The sequence below is a fragment of the Apis laboriosa genome, unplaced genomic scaffold (genome assembly GCF_014066325.1).
Source record: "Apis laboriosa isolate Shangri-la unplaced genomic scaffold, ASM1406632v1 scaffold295_cov154, whole genome shotgun sequence".
In the NCBI taxonomy this organism is placed as follows: Eukaryota; Metazoa; Arthropoda; class Insecta; order Hymenoptera; family Apidae; genus Apis; species Apis laboriosa.
In genome coordinates, this window is record NW_025222709.1 from 160924 (window position 1) to 184784 (window position 23861).

At 33.7% G+C, this 23861-nt stretch overlaps 1 protein-coding gene across 1 annotated transcript in view; it reads left to right on the forward strand.

Moving 5' to 3' along the window:
• LOC122714296 (protein O-mannosyl-transferase TMTC3-like) overlaps positions 1–22816 on the forward strand; it is a gene marked incomplete at its 3' end in the record, with an annotated part of 103589 nt that extends 80773 nt beyond the window's left edge. Inside the window, exon 2 of the mRNA XM_043935517.1 lies at positions 22639–22816. Coding sequence (XP_043791452.1) covers positions 22639–22816 — 178 coding nt within the window. The remainder of the gene's footprint in view (positions 1–22638) is intronic.
• Between the last annotated feature and the right edge of the window lie 1045 nt (positions 22817–23861).

Consider the following 23861-nt stretch of genomic DNA (forward strand, 5'->3'; position numbering starts at 1 on the left):
ATTATATTTAGAATGCTAAATTTTGAAAAAGATCCTCCTGCTTTAATCTTTAAATATATTTTCAAAGATTTAAGAATAATATAATAATAAATATAAAATGAATAATAATAATATAATAATAAATATAAAATGAAAAATAAAGTAATATATTTGATCTTTAAGTACATTTTTAAAACGTGAAGAATCTAATCCAATCTATCCTTGAAACAAACAAATTAGATTTCTTGATTCTGATAATATCTCAGAATGAATTGTGCTCCAATCAATTAATCCACTGATAAGAGCAGCATCTTATTTTTTTCACGAAACTTATCGCCACAAGAACGGGGAGGATTTGTTTATTTTTATTTAATTCTTCTTCCAGTCTTCTCTTTGATCCATCTTTGAACGAATAGCGGGTGGATTCATTGGCGTACGAAGAGTTTAGAAGTTCATCCCCCGGGGCGAATAACCTGAAAAGTAAGGAGAGATTTCTAGAAAGGTCAGGAAGGATTGTATCGAAGGCAGCTTCTAAGAGGGTCGAAGGATTGTATCGAAGTTTTTACTGTTGCGAGGAGGAAGTCGAGTATTCGAGCATCTCTACATTGTCGTTTTGTAGGTCAAGAGGAGAATGGGATTCGCCACGGTTTCACGACTTTCGTCATTAACTCTATTGTTTCGATCTCTCGAAATTGTTCCATCGTTTACTTACGAAAATATCACTATATTTATATACGCGTGGATTATTTTGTTGTGTTTCGAATTTCACTGTTTCTCTTCGTTCTTATGTTCAAATGTCGATAATTCTGTCGTGATTTCGAAAATTTCAATTTTTATTTGACGATATCGATCATTAATGAATTTGTTCGACGCTATAGTTTAAATAAAAGGGAACAGGGAAGGTATTATTTCAATTAATGACTCATCCTTGTATATGCACATGAATGAATAGATTTAAAAGTTTACAAGTGATTACAAAAGGTATTTGCACATCATTGATAAATTTAATTCATTTAATTAAATCCAAATACATATTGTATTTTATAATATTTAGTAATTTCTTAGATATTAATTATAAAAACTTGATATTATTGGAAAAAAGAAGTTTTGCTGGAAATTTTTGAACAGAAAGCAGAAGAAATGTGTGGAATACTATCGTATATCCTAATAATTTCATTAAGTTTAAAATTAAGTTTTCATGATTCTTGTTCTGAATTTCTTTATTGCAACATAAATGAAAATTCTAAATTTCCAAGCTGTAGCTATGCTTGATGAATTTATACTATAGCAATTTCAGGAAGGTAGAAAATTCACTGTAAAATAATTCACACTCGTGAGAAATTATTTTATTTTAGAAACACTTTTCTTTAAGTAAAAAAAATTTCTTATATTATTTCTATTATTTCTTTTCTATTTCGAAATCGAAAGATAACAATATAACTTTTCTAAGACAAGTGATGGGTATGCCTTGAAAGTGAAATAAAGAAAAATAGGAACATTTTTTTTCCACCGCCATCGCTTCTTCTTCTTCTTCTTTTTCCTCCTTCTTTTCTTTCTCTTGACTTGCTTCCAGAATAAGACGGGTAGAGGTGACACGTTCATGTTCCAGGCTGACACAGCGCACTTCGCCAGAAGTTTCGTTCAGAATTTAAAATACTCGCCTCGACCAGGCGAACAGTTAGGTCAACCCAGAAAACTTGGAAACTCGGGAAAAAATTGAAAATCTTTTAGCCCAGGTTTATTGTCCCTTTCGTTGAAATACGTACGTACGTTGCGAAATTCTTGTTCACCTTACTTCCTATCGCCGCCATTGAATTAGTTAGAATAATTACAACACAAATTGAAATAAAAATTTTTAATTTATTCTACCAGATGTATGTTTTCTCTATCAAAAGAAAAAGTAATTCATAAATAAATCATTAAAATATCACGTTCTCCATCGATTTTTAACTATAAATAACTAATCTTATATTATATTATAAACCAAATATCAAGAGACGTAACAAATCAACTAATACCACATATCGTGCAATAACTGCAACAATAATCCATTCGTTCATCAATTCGTACAATATTTATAATAACCCTTACCCACGTATGGATAAAAAAAATACAGGAATATAGTACACACAAACGGCATGACGTGTACCAAAAAACTAGGCCATGATACGTGTAAGAACTTCAAAATCGTTTTACCACCTGCGTCTCGAATTATTTGCGCCACCCCTCTCTCAAACCGGCGGCAAACCTTGCCCCACACGCGGAAAATGGATGGAGAACAATTCGAAACGTGTTCACGCCGACTGACCTCTTCTCGAAATTACACGAAATCTATCCCGTACAGGGTTTAGTATTGTTTCCACGTTTCCCATTGTCTCGCAATACCCGGAGGAGGTAGCGCCAGGTTGAAAGGAATAAAGAAAGGGAAGGGCTTATCGCCCTCTGTCGCTGGCTCTAGATGAAGGATCTCTCTTTCTTGGTACACGACGGGGCCTGTCTCTGCTCCACACAGCCTCGTTATATCTAGCCTGGAAATGTATTTCAATTCGCTGGTAGATACTGTCGCCTCTATTTCATATGGATGCCCCCTTCATCCCACGCGGCTCACAGAGAAAAGGGGAGTGGAGGAGGGACGGGTTCTGGTGATACGCAGAAGCGTGTTTAGTTCAGCCCGTCACTTTATCCCTTAAATACCCGGAGGTATTCTTCCCACGGAATTCTACGTCTCTTTCTTCCCCTGAATAGCCTTGGATATCCTGCGAGGATAGAGAAGTTACCTTGCCCCTCATCCACCCTTTAACCATCCCTCTTCTCCTCTTTCTTTCCTTTTTTCTTTCTTTCTTTCCTTCTTTCTTTCGTTTTTCCTTCTTATTTTAGCGTTCTGTTCGCTCGCGAAGCAATTTATACGCGCCTCCACCTTGCAAACAGCCACCCATTACTCGAGGACGATAAAGCTTCCTCGAGCTTTGCGAACATGTCCCGGCTTGCATGCGCTAGGCCGCCCCGCCACTCCTCTCTCTCTCTCTCTTTCTATCTTCTTCTCTATCTTCTGTCTCTGTCTCGGCACGATTTATGTCGTTCGTAAGTTAAGAATCGTAAGAGAGAACGGAAGAAGAGAAATTCGTTCGCGTTAATTGCCCCGCGCCTTCGACGAACCTTCCTAATCTTATCTCGATCTTTATTATGAAAGCGTAATTTTTGTAAAGCGAGAGAATGAATTCGTGAATCTCGATAATGTCTTACATTTTCTTTTTACAAAGAAGAAGAGTTTAAAGAGTTTTTCAGATTAAATTGTCTGTACCAATTTTGCTTTGCAGAATTCTACTGTGTTTCTGTGTTTCTGTTCTCTTAATCCATCCTTTGATGTGCATATTTGCATATCTGTTCTCTATTAAAAGAATTTTGATAAGGATTTATTTTATTGTGATTGCTGTATGTTTGTGTATATCAATTTTTACTTTGTGAATTTAATATTTGAAATTTTCTTATCAGAATTAGTTGCAAAAATATTTATATGCTATTTTTCAAGAAAATTCTTGAATTTTTATTATTTCTATATATATTGCATCATTGTGAAGTTATATTTAAAAAGAAGAAATAATAATATGTAATAAATAATAATTTCAAGGATTGATTTTACTTTATTGAAATGATATTCCATTGATAAAAAATTGCTCCTTATAGAATAAAATTATTGTTAGTTTTGATAATATAAATTATTAAATTAAACTCGTATAAAACGTATAAAATTGGAGCTAATTGTATATTTGTTCATAACATGAAAGGTTTTAATGAGAATTTATTGTAAAATAAATTATGATAGACAGATACGATATAATTTCTTTAATGTTTAAAATCAGTTGATTGATTGAAAATACTAAAAAATGAAATCGAATTATTATTTCGTTTTTGTACAATTTTGTTAATTATTTTTCTTATTTACATAAAAAAAATATATACGTGACGTGAATCAATCAATTAATTAATTCAGAATTAAACGTGGTATAGAGTAATAAATTCATTCGATTATACGTTTCACATTCATATCGAATTAAACACGAATTGAATTAAGCTATCAAATACAAATAAAACAACCAGGTAAAAAGGATGCATGTCTAGAAATACTAAAATGAGAAGAAATATTTTATCTGTCTGCATATAAAATTATAAAGAAAGGTTTGTTATCTCATTCACAAAAATTATTTAATTTTAAACGTTGATCATAATCTTTTCCTTTATTAATAATTATAAGTCACGTGAAAGTTTTACCGTATTAAAAAATCCTTTAATTGAAATCCAAATCTCTATTAAAAATTTAATGAATCGTAAAACTGAAACATTAAATCTCACGACTTTAATATATTAACAATGAAGTTTGAATAGATTTATATCTTTTTAATTACGATAAAAATGATCCAATTCTTAATTAGTACGAATTTCAACATGATAAGAAGGATAAATTAAGAATTACATGTAAGCAGTACATTTCAAAAATCTAGCACAACTACAATGTTAGCATTTCTCTACAAATTCTAATAATTTTTATATAAATATATCTTTCTTGATGACATATGTACAAAGTATATACATAATGATTTCATTTATAAATATTTCAATTTAATTTATAAATATTTGATTAAAAAATTAATAACTTTTAAATTATTATATATTTTTATTATGTTAGTAAGTAATAATATTATTATAAATAATTATTGTAGGATATTGTAGGATTTGTAGAATATCCTTGAAGTGTTAAAACAAAAACAAAATTTCCTATACAAAAATGTCGATTATTCATCAAGTTACAAGTAATAACAATAAATTATATAATGTATATATTAAACATTACATTAAATTGTTACCAAAAATAGGCACGAATAATTATTTTATTAACACACGAATATTATGTATATCTGCATACAACACAAATGATAGAGTCTATATATAATTTCAGAAAATGAAAGAAGTTATTAAAAAATATATTTATACATATTTCTAAAGAGTTTAAAAAAAAAAAAAAATATATATATATACACACATAAATAAGGAAACCATAGAAAATACAGTCGAGCACATAAATCAACCATTCCATTTGACAAAACAACGAGCACTTTCGGTCTTTTCAAAAAACACCATAAGAATTATGATCGCGCAACCGTAGCCAAGAATGGGGGAAAGACTAACAGGAAGCTTTCCATCGTGAATAGAAGTCGTCGTCGAATTATTGCCAGCTCCTTTCAGGAACGGTTCGTATTTCATGCAACTTCGTAGTGATGTCTCACCGACACAGACATCAGAAACAACATACGCGTGTTACATACGCCGTTAGAATATTCGACTGATTCCGAGTTTATAGCTTTTGATTCGATAAAATTCGATGTCATAAAGTTAAAAACAATACCAACAAGGGAGAAAGGGGGTGAAGCATGGAGACAGACTTGTTGGAAAAGAGAGACTTGGGAAAGTCGAAACACATCCTGTATGCATATGGTCGTAAATCCTCAGTAGATGCGTGCACGGCTTTACGAGCCATGACTTGACTTGTAAAAGCCAATATCGTTCAGAATCAGAAACGTTGGATACTCTTACTTTCGTTATGAAGGGTTGCAATGATTAAGAGCCGCTTGAGCGCCTTCACGATGGTGAAATGATGCATATGTACAAACATTGCATTTACTTTAAAATTCAGTGTGCTGCTTGTATTGTCCATAGCATAAATCCATCATTATCAGTTAACTCTTTAACATTATTCTGTGGATGTCTGCGAAACAACGTGACAGGTTGAATATTAGCTTCATCCTGCCCTCATAAATTTAAAGGATCGTTTCTATTTCTGCAAGGAAATTAAAGATGAAAACCAAATTTCATCTGTAGATTAATTTGATAAATTAAACGATGGTTGTATGATTATATATATAAATATATTTTATATTTATCTTTTATTTAAACGCTTCATATATCTTTTACGTCTATGACTATGTCACCTAATCTCCAAAATAAAAAGTATAAGTATAAATCAAAGTTTGCATTTAATGTGCTACTAGCAATAAAGTAAATAGTTTTTAAAATTTTTGTGAAATTGAGTAATTTGTAAAAAGTGACATATGCTCGATCTCTCTTGTCTTTTTGTCGATTGCTGTACAATAGTGGAAGGGTATATTTCATATTTATCGATTCTTGTATATCGAATCAGTAATAATTTAAAGGTTGACATAATTGTATTGAATTAATCGAAAAATAATTATTATTTTCAACTTTTGGTAAAGTGAATATATCATAATAGAATTAATAACGATAATTTGATCCCAAAACAATTAATTCGAGTAAAATTCTAAATTAATTAATCAAATTGTATTACGAAATTTAATTACACATTCTATACTGTGTATATTAGAAATTATTATCCAATTGCGGTTATCACACGATAAATGATGTATAAATGAACAGTCATTTATACGAATATAAATAAATAATATTAACTTGACTAATTATAATCCGAAGAAAGAAAAACAACAACAAATGATAGAGATATTGTCATCACTCACGAAACAAAAAAAAAAAAAAAAAAAAAAGAAAAACAATCTCTCCTCCGATATAATTATCAGAAGAATATATAAACACGACACAAAAACTTCTACAAACATTACTCAACCCATTTCCTCTTTTATTCCGTTTTCGCCACAACACTGGCAAACACGGGAACTCGCGCGAGAAAGAAAAGAATGATTAAAGCTCGAACATTTCCTCCACTTTCGAGACCGAACCGAAGAATAGCTTTCTCAAAAGCGGTGTAAGCAATCTCGCCCCGTGCCCGTAAATTCCATTCAATTTATCGCCGGTGGTGGGCGCTTTTCTACCGCGATACCTCGTCGCCCCCCGGCTGTGTTTCTTATTTTTCACGGGGCAGGCCGCCGCAGATCCTTCCCTCCCTCAATAAACCAAATTTCCATTTCCACACGGGCGGAAAGGAAGGATACGATAAACCGTTGAAAAGCGAAAAACCGTGAACACAGGGAGAACAGAGGGGTGGGCAGAGTTTCTAATTTCGTTCGCGGTTCATTGTTCGTTATCATTGCCCTCCCCTTCTTCCGCCGGGGATCGTTCGAAACGTCGTGTTTAATGCCGGTCGGAGGGGAATACCCGGGACGCAATTAATCTCGACCTACGAGGAGCGAGCGGTTTCGTGCACTTTCGTGCAGCGCCCTGCCGTTACAACTGTAACGATCGTGGCAACTGGAACGAGCGCATTCTGACCTCGCCGCCTCTATGCTCGACCACCGATAGCTCGAACCATTTCTACTACCATTTCGGCCGAGAATCGGTTGCTCATAAACTGTCCCTCTCGTGATTGTGTCGATAAAAAGAGGCACGATTAAATTTTTTTTTTGGCGTGGTAAGTAGCGGCAGGTTGATGAATCGTGTGTACGACTTTTTCGAGTTTATTATTATAGTTTGAAGTGTAAATTTTTATGCTTGAATCGATCGTGATAGAGTTATATAAAATTAATCTGCGTTTATGGTTAAAGAATAATTAAAAAATATTTCTTTCTCATATTATTGTAAATAAATAACATTATAATGTTATAATATTTGTATTTTTTACTTATAAATAATTTGTTCAATTTCTATTTTCATTTTCTTATTATTATTCGTGTAGAAGTACATTTAACTTTTAAATATTCGAGTCACTTAAATAGTTACATTATCCTATTTTCGTTATTTATCGCATGTTCTTGGATTTTTACGTTTTTTTGAACAATTGTTCAAATAAAGATAATATAGATAATATCGAATAGATAAAATTATTTAGACAAGGTACTTCAAGAAGAAAGGAACGAATATCCGAAAAAAAATATAAAAAAAAAGCAATGAAACTATTTTCCTTTGAATATTGCAATCTTTTAACATATCGAGTACATTTCATTGTACTCGTGTATGTATATCTGACTTTAAATAAATGCTTGAATTTTTAAAAATCGATATTCATGTTCTCACATCGTGTTATATTTATATTTCGACAAAACAGAATCGAAACACGCAGATTAGATATCTTCGAACGAAAACATTTCTAAAAGTAATTTAGGAATTCTAAGAACTATAATGTATATACTTCTGAGAATTATATATACGTGCTAGAAACCTGAAAATAATAGTTTCAGTCGAGATTGAACTTCACATTGTACAGGAGGAAATTTAATATGTACGCAAACTCTACAGTAAATGTAAACATACATATGTACGTACGTACCTTGTGCGAATTCTGAACAGTATGTATACTCTCCGCCATCGTCAGTTTAATATTAGACGTGTTGTTAATAAGTGAAATAGAAGGCATTAGCTGCTCACGTATGTACGTAATGTTGGTAGGTAGGCAATTTTACTTCGAGCGAATATCTCCATAATATATATTTAATATTAATTTATTAATATCGTGAAACGACCTATGTGATTGCGAATTTTCATGCAAATCATATGTGTTTCGTATATGTTACATGAATATATAATAAAAATTCATTTAAAAATTTAAGACATTTTCCAAAATTATCTCAAAATCGAATAATTATCATCGCGAATACAACTTTTATTTTTGAAATATATCTTTTCACGTAAATTTATAAACATTTAAACCAGATAATATTTAACTTTAAATTCTTATTGATTAGTAATATTTTTGAATCAATCATACGAAAAATAACTAAGAATAAGACGATGATCTAACAAGAACGATATAGATCATCTGCAACATTTACAACGTAAAAATATTTACCATCAAACAATTTAACCATTATTCCAGACCGCGAATTTTCTCGTCCCTTTTGTTAATTGTTTACATGTCACGCGGATACCGAATTAACTCGGCGACAGGGTGCGGTTTCCGGGATGACCGCGATCATGGTAGATGGACGTGCTCGAATAGATTCGGTTGATGCAATTGTTCATTTCGGTTTTCGAAATATAGTATAGAAAATTTGCACGCTCGTTAACGTTTAATATTGAGAATTATTGGCCTGGCCGGAAACCAATGAATGAAGGTTTCCCTCCCACCCCCCCTCATTCACCGTTCGTCGAACACATTATTGTGTAATTAGTTTGAACTTTGTTATAATCGTGGCTTGACGATGCTTTGTTTCCTACTAATTTACCCGGTCAAAAGGTAATTATTGGTTATTAAGACCGGATTAATATCAATGCGTGCTTCTCTGGAGAGAACTTTTCCTTTTATTTTCAATTTTTAAACGATATTTGCCAACTCGGTATATATATGTGTATATATATATATATATATACGCATTCGGTTAAACGCTTAGAATTTTCCCGGCTTTGAATTGCGCGTATACACGATTCGAATCAAACGGTAGAAATGGTATAAATTCGAATTGAAAAGTGGAGAATTATTAAATGGTTATTGTAATCGTTAAACGATCGTAGATATGCGTTATTACAATCTTTTGGAATGACGATAAAATGTTCAATAACGGAGATGAAACAATCGTTGCGGTTAAATGATAAACGTGCGGATATCAAATTTTTATTTAACAGAACGTTTTCCCGAAGTTCGAGCTTCCTTTTTTTTTTCTCCCTTTTTTTCACCCCCTCTCTGTTTTTCATTTTGTATAATAACGTATCTCCCCTTTATGAATTTAAATCTCGCGATGCATTTGACTCGACAATAAGCGCTTGAACCCTGCCTGAATAACGCGAAAAAACGAATCGCGATTATTTCGCAATGCACGATTTTCATCCAATTTATGTCATTCTTTCAGTTTTACATCGTCATTGGGAATTCGTTTCTATTGAAAGTCAGAGTATTAAATATTGCACGAATAATTGTGCTCGTGAATTATTCCCATGCTTTTTTAATCGATCGAATTGGGTCGAATCATCGTTGAAAAATGGCGGTTGAAAAAGAAAAATATAACACGAACGGTTTCTTTAATATCTATTTTTTTATCACCTACTTACGATGAATTTAACATCGGTATGCAACAAAGCATCGTGACATAAAAGAAAGATATAAAAAGTGTAAAGAACGTTTTACACGTTTCCTTTCTTTCTTTTTTCTTTTCTTTTCTTTTCTTTTTTTTTTTTTTTTTTTTTGAGTCGTAATTTCTTCGATAAAAATGTATCTGGGTTAAGCACGAAGGACTATTTTATATCTTCATCCTTCAACGTGTCGTAACATTAAAAATTTTAGTACCAATTCCTCTTCTTAATTTGCATAATTAATGTAGCTTCATCTTCTCACCTTGTAGCCGTGACTCCTAACAGTTTATTTTCATATTATGATACGTCTTATTTTCTACTCGTTTCTCTGGCATCAAATAATGGCATAAATTCGGGAAATGTTAACTATTAAAATTATTATACGAAAATTTTAAGAACAATAAATTTTTAATTCTCTTTCTTAGAAGAAACAAACCATCTTAATCTATTAACTTTCTTTTATATAGGCAAGGATAGGGAAGTATCGAAAGAACGCAAATGAAAAATCGGATATTTTTGGAAAATATCTTTTCTTATCTTTCATATTTCTTGGAAAAAAGTCGTAACGCAGTTTATGCATCATAGAATAGAAAATCCCGAAATGGAATGATTTCAAAATAATCATGGTAGTCCCGAAGGCCTAATTTTACGAAACTATTTTCAAAATTATTATTTATTATTACTTGTATGAATTAACGTAACGCCGACATCGATAGTCTCAATGGAAAAGTAATTTAAGAAAGTGATTACACGTGTAGTAATTTTACTAAAAACATTCGCTTTATTATCGAAAATCTCGTGGAGATCGTTATATATCACAAGACAAAACGTTCCTTGAATTAAAACCCGAAATGTAATAATAAATGAAATGGGATATCGACTTCACCTTTATATAGAATGGCAAAGGGTTAACGAACCACGCTCGATTGCAGGGTTAATTTCGGCGCAATGAAACCAAAGCTTGGAGCATTTCCCGCTCGGTTCTCGGAATACGGTTAGGTGGGGTGGGGTGGTTCTAAGTCGGATTTTCGTTGAACGATATCAGAGGCCTACCATCCAACATTGATCAGTGGCATCGTTCCAAATTACCCTTTAAACCGTCCATTCGGATCAATTTCGGATTGTTCACTTTTCTCGATCGAGCGATCAGTTTTTTACGTGGCGGCATTCCACTCGCGACTGACGTGTAATTTCTCCCGACATTTTCGACCCGGTTCCACCGTGCCTCGAAAAAAGTGACAACGGGTTCTCGTTCAAGTTGCATGAAACACAATAGTGTGCTCTCTCTCTCTCTCTCTCTCTCTGCATTGTCCCCACCGGTTCTCGAAATCCTCTTTCCTCGACAGCATTTTCAATCCGTTTGATTGAACGAAATTCGGAACGACGCTCGAGACACCCTAGGAAAAACTCATTTTTGATCTCTCCAGGAGGAGAATTTGGAAAAAACTGTGGATCGGATATCCACGAGCGAAAATCACGGTCGTCCGACTTTTAGGAAATTTGTTGGCCGCGCATATGGGGCGAGGAAACCGTGACAAGAGAATATTTTTGAAAATATACAGGCGAATGTTATTGAAGTGGTGTTGAAATGCCATAAGCGAAATAGTTTTTTTGTTTTTTTCAAAGGAATATTTAGTTCCCTATATATAGCAATTTCTTTGTAAATACAAATTTTTATATAAATTCTTCTCTCGATGTATGAAATTAATTCCAGACTATTGAATTGCTGATGAAAGAAATATATAGGTTACACGTTCTTATTAATCCTATCATCAAAGTTCAAACTCTAACATACTATCATTAGCCAAGTCATCCCTTCCAGATTAATATTTGTTTAATAATTTTCAGGAGGATCCGTAATAATGGGGCAATGATTCGAATCGATCGTTTCAGATCATGCCTTTAATTTCGATTCCGGTACGTAACCACGGTAATGCATAATCATTATTAGGTATTACGTAGGAACATCGTGCTCGCCCTCGTTCCAAGGTCCTTCATCATGTTCGACATGGACACGCCATATTTTCCAATACACAATCTGGGGAAAGGAATGAAGCGCATACGCTGATATATGGCGCCACTCAAGGCGTATAAGCGGCAGTAATTCACGGCATTATCTGATCTCGATGCGTGGTGTTATGCGAGAGTGGATAGCGTGCGCGCGCGGAGAGTAACAATGCGAGGGAGGGGGAGAGGAATCCGTGCCAAACCGTGAAAGGATGTCGATGGAAAGAAAGAAAGGGGGCGAGAGAGAAGAGGAAATTAACGAAGAGGAATGATCATCCTATGGCTATGGTTTACCAAAGATCGTTGTATTGATTCGATTGAAACGGATTCTGTTTTACAAGATTATCCCCGAATTGATGCATTGCGATACAGATGAAATAGTGTTTCGATAACATATCTTTGTATATTTTCTTTTTTTTGGTTGATTGTTATGTAGATGTACAGTTATGTAAAGATTTTGAATCACCCATTAAACGGAAATTTAACTTTAATGAAGAAAAGAATTCTTTGAGATTGAGATGAAATGAAAGAATTAATTGTAAAAAATAAGTACTTTTTAGAATGTTTTATCAATCGTTATGTTATTGCTATTGATATATAATTTGATATTTAGACAGAATGTGGAATTAATGTTGAATAAATTGATATAACATCACGAAAACTTGTTTAATTAATTAAAGTTTTAATTATAATTGTACATTAATGAAATGTTTAATTGATATTTCTTTATATTCTTATTTTCCTTTTTTTTTAACTTTTATGAGTTTAAAACATATAATAACGTTCGATCAACATTGTAATCGCATGATTTTCCCCGCCATCTGACAAATTTCGTCAAATTCATTCAGCCAGAGAAGCATCATTGTTCTCATAATAAAATTCACAACTACTTTCCCTCTGTCATTTATTTCGTACCCACCCCCTTTGTCCTATTATTACCATCGTTGAGGGTTTTTAATCTTTGGTTCTCGCCCACGTTGCGACCGGTCCTCTGTTCCTTTGGGTTTATATTTTTCATAATTAATTGGCCAGGCCGGAGACTTCTAAACAATGGTTAAAGACCCTTCGTAATTTTCGCTATTCAAGAAATAACGAGGTCTATTCATGATAAAATTACGAATAAAACGCGTAGTTTATCGCGAAATGTAAATGCTCATTTCTTTTCTTCTTTTCTTTTTCTTTTTTTACAAAATTAATAAAATACCAACATAAAGAAAATCTAAATTAAATTTTTTCTGTCAATATCGTATATAATGAAACTGTTTACTGGAAGAAAGTCTCGCGGAACAGCAGAGAGCAGATGCAAAATGGCTTCCTTCGTTAAGTCCACTCTTGTTCAGTGGCTTACTCTATACGAGATTTTCTCGAAAATTTTTATTTTTATTTAAAACAGGAATTCTATTATACAAATTAACACACATAAAACAGAGAAAATCTAAATAACTCTTCGAGATCACTTTCATTATTTTTATCATCCTTGGATCACGTGTTGAGCCTTCTAATCCACGCTCCACAAGAGATTTCACGAGTAGAGACATTCTTTATATTAATAAAATTATTACAATTATTTCCATTTATACGAGATTGAATTGCTTTCAATCAACTTTATTACCTCTCTTTGTCACGTAGTAACACTAATACGCGTTGACGAGTAGCCACAACTACAAATTGCCTGTGAGAATAGATGTTTTCTCTCTCCCTCTGACCAATCAAACTCCTGTATTCCCTTCCCTTGGATTTCTTTCCAACAGTATATATATATATATATATCTTGCAATAATTCCTTCTATATTATACTTTCATTTGTTCTGTACGTTCTCCACGAGCACGTGTCGGCACATCGAAATGCTATTAAACGTAGCTCGTACAAAAGGAAGAAAGATCGAAACCCGCTGAATGTTAGCGATATATATCATCGTACACTTTCCTGGTGATACGTGACTGGAAGCTGGCTCGTTCCTTAAATCACTGAAACACCGGAGGAGAATAGTAACCTCGTGCCCTTTCCCTCGTGCCCTTTCCCTCGTGCTACCATATTCCGCGCACGATTTAGACGGAATCGGAACGAACCGGCGATCGTGTCCTGCGGTCGAGGACGATCTCTCTGAGTGAATATAAGAGAATATGAAGGGACGGAGAGGCTGCTGGCTCGATTTCCATTGCTTGTAATTATTGATTTTGAAACGAAACCTGGCGTGGACGTGAAAGGAAATTCTACTAGCCGGAGGATAAAGGAGGAGAATGAGTATGTGAATGGTTTCAGATCTTATCACGTTCACACGACACTTTAAAGTAACGATTTGCTTCTTTAAATACGAAACCTTATAGCTTTGTTCAATATTACGATGATAAAATGTGGGATTCTCGTATTTTGTTGCTTTAATTCTTTTTCATTTTTTGTAGTTTTGAAAATATTTGGCAATCCTTTTTCTCGTTACTTTTTAAATTTATTACAATTATCGTTGATAATTAGTAATCAAATGATTTTACATTTTTGAAATTTTAAGAGTGTAAATATATCTCAAATCGAGCGATGCTAATCGAAGTTAAGCTATAAATCTTCGCTTTTCGTCTGGATCCTCTTCACGTTGTTATTCATGCGTGTTTTGTCTGATCAGCCGTCGTCATATATCACTTCCTTCTTCTCCGGCGCACTATATTTTCTTTATCTGATTCGTGACACGTGAAACGAACGCCATTGTCTCTTCTTCTCCCGATTTTCCCATATAAGTATTTCTTTCCGTTCTAAAAAAAAGAATATTTCGAAATTTATAATATTCGATATTGAATCGTGGGTATCTTCGTAAACAGATATATTTCAAATTAAATTAACTGTCAGAGTTTCTCCAAGTATTGTCAAAACTTTCCTTTAAGGTTGATCCTCGGAAATAGGATTCTACTTGTTTGCTCGAGCACGATCCGATTCTACTTGTTTTTCCTGACACGATCCAATACCACCACCACCATACGTATATACATTCCAATTTTACCACCCATGCACGATCCCATTCTATTGGTTTAGCCTCCTACTAAAATCGCCAACTTTTTCTATAAATGCTATAAGACACACATATAAATCTTACCTCTCTCTCTCTCTCTCTAAATACAATTATCACGATTTTAAGTTTCTCATCTCGTGTACCTAACATTTTTATCAAATGTGCAGGTCATTTAATATTTATTTATTAATTATAAATATAAAAAGTTAAAAGTTATATGATGGCTCGTAAATATTTATCGAATAAAATAATTCAGTAATATTATGTATAAAGTGAAAATAAGGCAGCTTAAATCGTCACGTATTATGATGAACAACATATGTAGTATGTTGTCTCCCTTTATGAAACAATAACAACATGAACATAGAAACGGTGTATATTTTAAAAGTCAAGGTTTAAATCATGTTTAAATATATTAACAATATATTTAATATTATAGTAAACTGTTGATATATTACCATTATAATAATTCTAATAATTAAATTGAATATAAAAAGAATATGACAAAACAAATGCAGAATAATAATACAGATTGTAAAAGAATATATTATTAATGGCCATACTCTAATTAATCGATAAAACTTAACTGATATAGAAATGATCGATAACCCATTTCAAATTTTAATGAAAACATTGAAAAATATCGAAAACTGTAAAATACTGCTAATTTTTTTACCATAATACACCGAAGATCGTCGACAGAATAATTTCCATAACCACCGGAAGCACTTAATTATACGCCCATCCACCATGGCACCATTTGAAATTCACCCTAAAAATATCCTCCCCTCATCGTTCCAGCTTTTCCCTTCAAGCCTTAAAAAAAACGTGCTCGCCCCGTTTTTACCTTTTCGCGTAGAACGTCACACGGGGCTTCATTAAGAGGACACGGATACACGATGACACGGTATTAAGAAGGCGTCGAGCGTAATCACGGCTCGTTTCCCGAGAAACTTTTCTCTCGTGCTCTCGATGCATGTGCGCGTGGACACGTGTTTGCCGGTTTGAACGCCAAAAGCGTTAATGCATGACGGAAGAGTAGGAATAAGTATCGATCGGTGGTCGACTACCAGTTACTCGGCGAGCATGGTCAAACAGTAGTAATAGAACCGGTCGTGGTTTACCCAGTAGTAAGAGGGTAGTTGTGGTCAGGCAGTTAGTATCAGGTCTCGTTGCGGTCGGTTGTGAATAACAATTTTAGTTCATCATATTCTATTCTTGCTTTGCAAATGTCAGCGGTCACAGAATGCCATTGATTCTCGCGGCTTTCCAACGCTCTTGCCTCTGGAAAATTGGCCAACATGGGGGAAAGAGAGGGAGGGAGAGAGAGGGAGGGAGAAAAGGGAAATTGAGACGGTGTTAATAAAATTTACGGGTCGCGTTCCCGTGGAGAAAAGGCGAAAAAAGTAGGAAGGGAGGAGTTATAACGAGGGAAGCGAAATATTTACTTGGCGAAGAGACTGCGGTCGAGTTTGTAGAAACGTTGCTATCTTTTTCTTTCGGATGTGTAACGAGATATTTCGCTTGCAACTTCTGAAAGATACTCTTCTCTTTCTTTGTATGTATCACGTTTCTTGTTTGTACAGTATATCGCGTTCTGGTAATATAAACTAATTAATTTTATTTATTCCACTTCGCACGAAGTGAATTTTCAGAAGACCAATTCTTTATGAATGATAACTTTTAGAATTTTTATGTGACAATTGGTAAGGCTACAGATTTGTTATGTTATGTATAATTAAATATTTATGCAAAATGAAACAATTAAAGGAAGAACTTGTAGGGATATGATTCTTCAAATCTCTATCATAATCTCTTCTATATTTTCTTTTCTTCTATATCACATTTTAGTTAACACTTTTATTTAAATTTTACGTAAATAATATCTTCTAATTTTTGCAAACTTGAACAGCATAAACAGTTTATTTCTAATATTATAATGGATAAATCACACGTGCAGCACATGAAAAATCTGCTTCAAATGCATTTACGTATGGCGAAGCATCGAAACGTCAAATCAAACTTCGTCAAACCGTTTCATACTCTCTTATCATTCTTCTCTCGTCTTCGAGGTTGAAAAATATTCACAACCTGAAATTGCGTGACTCTTGCTTGTTTATTTTCCACGTTTTGTACACGTGGAGACGTTTAAACAATATGTTTCAACCGAGGGATTCCCTCCCCCTTCGTCAAGATGTAAACACGTTCGAAGTTTCCGGCTGGCCACGGTAATTTAATCAACTTCTTAACCGTGTTCTCGACGTTTTAATATTTTACCAGGGAGGGATACCGCTTCTTCCTAGCCGGCCTGACCGGCGAAAGTATGTTAACCGCCGTTTGTCAACAAGTAACGGCTTCGTGGCACGAACCCAGGAAGTCGGGCAGGGTTTACTTCCCATGCGTTTAAGAGGATGTCAGATTGAAACAAAGCCGATTAAGCGCTTAAGACCGAATTGGTTGAATGCCTAATTACGTTGTGAATGGTGTTCAAGTGGATCCTCTCGCCTTGGCAATACCTTCCCTTATCTTTCTATCTTTCCTCTTCTTTGTATCCCATAAAATTAATTCGATGAATTTTAATTAATTGCGTTTGAAAAAGCGTCATAAAGTGATCTCGAAGAACCATTTATTGTTTATTTATAAAAAGATTCAAGACTCGTGTTGAAGGGGATGATTCTCTTTCCGATTAATTATTCTCGAAAATTAAATGTGAAAGAAGAGGCATTTATCGTTTGGAGAGAGTGATTTCCCTTGTTACGTCATGTCGTATCTGTGATCGATGGTTGATGACGTATAGCCATTGATATTGTGTAAGGAATTGTTATTAACAAATTGGAAACTATCGAGGAAGTGAAATTGGAGTTATTCCGTTTCATCGTAAATCAGGCTGCGTTCGTCAATCGTAGTTTTTCATTTTCGAGGAAAATCTGGAAAATTAAATCCGAGGTTTAACTTGTCGCAGACAGTTTGACGTATTGAGCACTGGATATAACGGTGCAGCTGATCCGCCATTGATCATTTCAGGCCTGTAAAATCAATAATTAGCGTTAGATAGGTGGACGCGTTGTGCCCCTGTAATAGATCGTTTTGTTTTGTGGGATACGATTACATGCGTAGCTACGTATGTCATTTCAAATGTGATTTCTCCATCATTGTCCGGATAATTGATCGTCATAATATCGAATGAATATCGCGGAATACAAACGAAATTTCTAAAACGGATCCCCTGAAATGGTATGGAACTCCTGGTGTCACATAATATGATATTGTTCAATGTGGTTTTATTATATCTTCTCGTTTCGAATAGATTAATATTAAATTCCTCTTTATCGATGAATTCAATAATATTTATGGAATGCGGTTTTACATTAAACATATTGTTATACGAAACGCATAACATGTTTGACACATCAATCTACATAGATAACACGTGTGTTCGATTCGAATAAGCTATTACTCAATTTTTCTCTTTCTGGTAGATTCAGGTATTTGTTCTTTTTTTTTTTTTTTTTTTCAAAAATTCATTACAACAATTTTGAAATTTCTTTGATCTTGTTCTCTGTAAATTTTTCTACAAAGTTAACATCGTCTATTTTCATAAGATAAAGAATCCTATCTTTTTCCAGAAAATCCAAAATGCAGAGGATGCAATGGAAGGGATATGAAGTTTTAAAAATCTTTGGTGAACCTTTGGAGAATTTTCCTCCACGGAATTTTGTACACGTAGTTTCCTCGTTATAATTCAACCTCGTAGAATTCAAATTCATTCATAATAAATAAGTTTTATAAACATGCATATAAGATTTCGCCGCGTAGAATACAAGATTTGAAGGAAGGAAAAAGATATTGGAAAGAAAATGAACAATTTCTTGTATATATATATTATTCAACAACACATTGCATGGATAAATTGTCAATCGAAAATTCCAATTATTTCAAAGATACACGTTAAACTTATCTACGAATCACCGTCCAATTTATTCGATAAATCTGAAAAGTTCGAATTAACTCGAGATCGATTTATCGTCTCGGTGGATAATCCCCGTGTAAACAATCAAGCCAGGAATCAAAGGAAGCGCAGAATTTGGGGCAACGTTGCGTCCCGCGCAACAACAAGACCGGAGGCAAGGCGCGTCAAGGAAGCCCTTTAAGCGCAAACAGGAAGATCCTAAATATGCAACCCCCATACCCTTTGCGATGCAAGCGCCGGTACATCCTCGCGCCTTGTGAAACGAGATTGCGTCTCGGAAATGTTTCGGAACGTTGGTCGGTCTCCGTTTGCTAAATGCATACCCGTGGACGCCGGAAATGAGGACACCCGTTTGCGAATACGTTGGGTGCCGTTCCCGAGAATGAGAGACCGTCCCCCAGAGAGAAACAGATTTATTCATGAAATGATATTTTATGTTCAAAGAGATCCGCCTGGATCTTCGGCTGGATCTTTCCCCGTGCCACGATGAAAATAAACCACGTTAACTGAAACGTGATCTCAATTTATATGCTAAACATCGTATCCATGGATAACCGCAACGTTGGAATTTTAACGATCACACTTTAAATAGTTCCTCTAATTTTCGTTCTATTCTTCGCGGGTCAACGCGATGGACGGTCCCGGAATATCCGGTAAAACATCGAAAACCTTCTTCGACCGCTTGCTCTCTCTCTCTCTCTCTCAACTCCGTTTTGATCGAGGGGGTTTATTTTCGAGGCTCAAATAAATGAAAACAAAGTTCGTATAATTTTATCGAAAATTCAATTATATTGAAATTGAAATAATATGGTATATATTAATAGAATCGTAAAAATTAAATTTTGATATTTTGAGTTAAGATTACAACGTTATTATTTCTCAATACATTATAAGATTACACAAGACCATCATCCATTTCCATGAAGCCTCGAAATTATGTAGAACTAACAGTTCATTATACCGAACCACTATCATACACGTTAACGATGCAATTTTTAAGGGTCGTCGGCGTCAGCTAGTCTGAACCTATTCACCGGCAATTTATGACAGCTACTTAAACTGCATATGGAGAACGTCCATATATCCAACAATGTCCAACGACTCTATTCGCTCTCAAACTAAGAATATCATTCCTTAAAAGAAATCGAATGGATAAATAGTGTTCAAGCGAACGTGTTAGAAATCGTGTGCAATTTGTCATGCCATTCTCACGAAAAAAGAAAATCTCATGACACCTATTTAAACTGCAGCTATGGATGCTGGAGAACGTGCATATATCCAACAATGTCCAACGACTCTATTCGCCCTCAAACTAAGAATATCATTCCTTAAAAGAAATCGAATGGATAAATAGTGTTCAAGCGAACGTGTTAGAAATCGTGTGCAATTTGTCATGCCATTCTCACGAAAAAAAAAATCTTATGACACCTATTTAAACTGCAGCTATGGATGCTGGAGAACATGCATATATCCAACAACGTCCAACGACTTTATTCGTCCTCAAAGTAAGAATATTTTTCATTCCTTAAAAGAAATCGAATGGATAAATAGTGTTAGAAATCGTGTGCAATTTAAATCGAAAAAAATTTCTCTAGCCATAGATCCTGAAAATAATTATTCCTCCCGGAATAATATACGTGATATACAAAAGTAAAAAGTTGGATCGCAATCGACGTCCAATAAAATTCGCAGTAAAATCTGCGTACGGATTTGCAACTGACACGTCCAAGCTCTCCTCGGTTGATCCAGGGCCAAGGCGAGGACAGGGATACGCCTCCGGGATCCTTGACACCTGGAACAGGGCCAATCTCCATGGGCGTCGAACTTATGCCGTCGGCAGACTTTCAAAATTATTACTCGACCGCGTCAGCACCCACCCTGTGTTTGTTTTCGTCCTGACGTTAGCCCCCCTCCCCCCTGTCTTACCTATTTTCCCTCTCCTCCATATTTCTTCCCCCGCCTATCGTGCCAGCTTCGTTTCTTCCAACCTTCGTTTCTCCATAACTGGAATCGATGTTCCCGAGTAATATCGACGAGCGTGTCTACGTCGTGGATATTGATAGGAAATAAAGTGATCGATGATTGATAACCGTGGTAGAGTAAAGTAAGGAACGAGATGGGTGTTTCGTAAGGCACTTTCATTAAAAGTGAAACACGTGGCGGCGGTTCGAGGAAGAAAAGCGCGAGGAGAGGAGGCAGGAAAGGAATTGTACATCTTTTGAGGTGAACCGGAGGGAGATGGATGTATGGAGCGGTTTCCTGCTCAATCCGATTATCTTGGTCGGCTTAAGAGGATTTCCGTGGAAACTTCGTCACGCTTCCGCGCTTCGAATCCCTCTGTACTTATAAACGATTGCGCCCATTGTTTCCCGATTTCTCGAATGGTCAGTTGATAGGGGAAGCTATTGAAACGGAATCGGCGTTAGGAAGAATGTGTTTCGTATTTAATTTCATTTCGATTAAAATAGATTTATCATCGATTTAAATAATCTCGTGGAGGTATTTAACCTTTTTTTTTTTAAGTGTAATATTTAAGCGAATTAAAATATTTATTTATTACTATTTGAATTAATATTTGTTATATTGTATAGTATGTTAAAAGTTTCATTTCTATGTAAAAATATTTGATATGTAATTTTTATGAAAAAAATAAAGTAATTGAAAAAACAAGCTTTAAATGTAAAAATTAATTTGTTTGAAACCTAAAAGAAATTTTTAATAGATTCTTTTAATTTTCTTTTTTTTTTTTAATATATTCTGAGATCCAAATTTATAAAATTTAATTTATGTTTTCCATTTATATGCAATGAAAATACATCGTTCTTTTTTTTTATGTATTAAAATATAGAAAGCATTAATATTTTTGCAAATTGATTGTGAATAGGTTGAAATATTTTTACAATTACGTATAAATTTTATTATTTTACTATTTTACATAATAAAATTTAATTTTTATATATTTGGACATTTGTATTTTCGAAAAATTTTCAATTTATCTTGTTCGGTTGAAAATTTATATGTGTTATATCAATGAAAGTAAAAAATATATATATGAAATTTTTTAGTGTTTTTAAGAGGATTATTTTTATTTTAAAATTGTCTTTCGTTGTCAAAAAGTGTGAAGATACGGATACTTTCTAATTCCTGTAGTAATATGCGATAATTGCAAATCTTTAATCGCCTCTTACGACAGAATAAACTTTAATAACGTGCAGTTGTAATTGTCTAATTATCGTCGCAATTCATTGATTTCACTTAAGTCCCTATTGGAAGGACTGAGTAGTTTCAATTATCGATTAGATCAAACGAAATTAACCATTTTCCACGAAACTACGCTACGAGTATTGAAATTAGAATTTCTGTCTTTGATATTCTGGTCGAGAATTCAATTGAATAGAATTGAATGGAATTTTATTATATTGAATTTATCATTTATGTAGAATACATTCTTGATATATATATATTATAATCATTATAATCATCATACTTAGATATTCTTTCATATTTTAAATTTTGCATAAAATTATATTATCATTGAAAGTTGACTTAATTTCTTATTTATCAATCAATTTATTAATTTCATATTAATTTCTATCATTCATTATACACATATACTTAATATTAATAATACATATTCCCATTACAATATTATTTCACTATTGAAATATGTTATATTTCAGACTTTGTCTTGATTTTCAGGTTAAATTACTTGATGTCGGGATTAACGACAAGCTGGTATCACGCAACGAATATTGCCCTACACGCCATTGCATGCGTTTTGGTCACAAAGGTGAGCCTAGCGGTAGCATCATTGCGTCCAGGATTTGCTGCCTTGACAGGCTTGCTGTTTGCTGCTCATCCTGTACATACTGAAGCGGTAAGTAACTGTCAAGCTTGTAACAGTCATGATGAAATTATACGCAAATGTACGTTTCATTTCATTCTATGTTCCTATGTCTGTTAAAAACAAAATTCTATACAATTACTTACAACCAAAAACAAAATATGAAACTTACGAACTTTTAAATATAATTATCCAACTTTTTAATTGTTTATAATTAAGGATAGGAGAGTATTAAAAATAATTTATTAATTTATATTTATTTTTAACCGTACACTGAATGATATTGACAATACCCTTTCCTTATATTTATTCATATCTGTACAAATATACATTTTTCTTTAAAACATATTATACATTTATAAGTGAAAAGTAATGAAAAATAATTCTTATTTGTAAATATCAGATATAATTTTGTACACTTGTACTGTAAATTAGAAGCGAATGAGAAATAGTTTCGTCGCTCTAATTACGAATATTCATAGTTCGAGCATCAAGTCTGCAGCACGCGATAATTCGATGAGACTTAATGCAGAAATTAATCCAAAATCTTCGGATTCGTGTAGTTATAGATTTACCTTAAGCCGATTGAGAGATATGAGAGTGATCGATGGGGAAGTCTCTTGTTCGCGTTGCATTATATGCGCACGATGCGCAACACAATAAACTTTAACGGCGGTGATTATGTTTGTGTACGTAATCTGCTTTCGTGTAAGGGCATAATGGAGATACTGTACTCGTTTATTATTCGGTTATCTGCTATGTAGATTTAGAAGGATCACAGAGAGAGAAAGAAAGGAGAGAGAGAGAGAGAGAGAAAGTGATATAAACATTGGATTAAATTTCATTAAATTTCATTCATTTTATTAAAACAAATTGTATACTATATACTAAACGTATTTTGAATATTTATCATATATTTAATTACATTAAATACATCCCTAATATTAAAATCAGCTTATATAAAAAAATAAAAGTAGAATGGTTTCGTAAAGACTATATACTCTACACTATATCCTTAACTTCCTTATAGGTGCACTGATAAAAAATTTATCAACCTCAACATTATTTTTTTAACGGC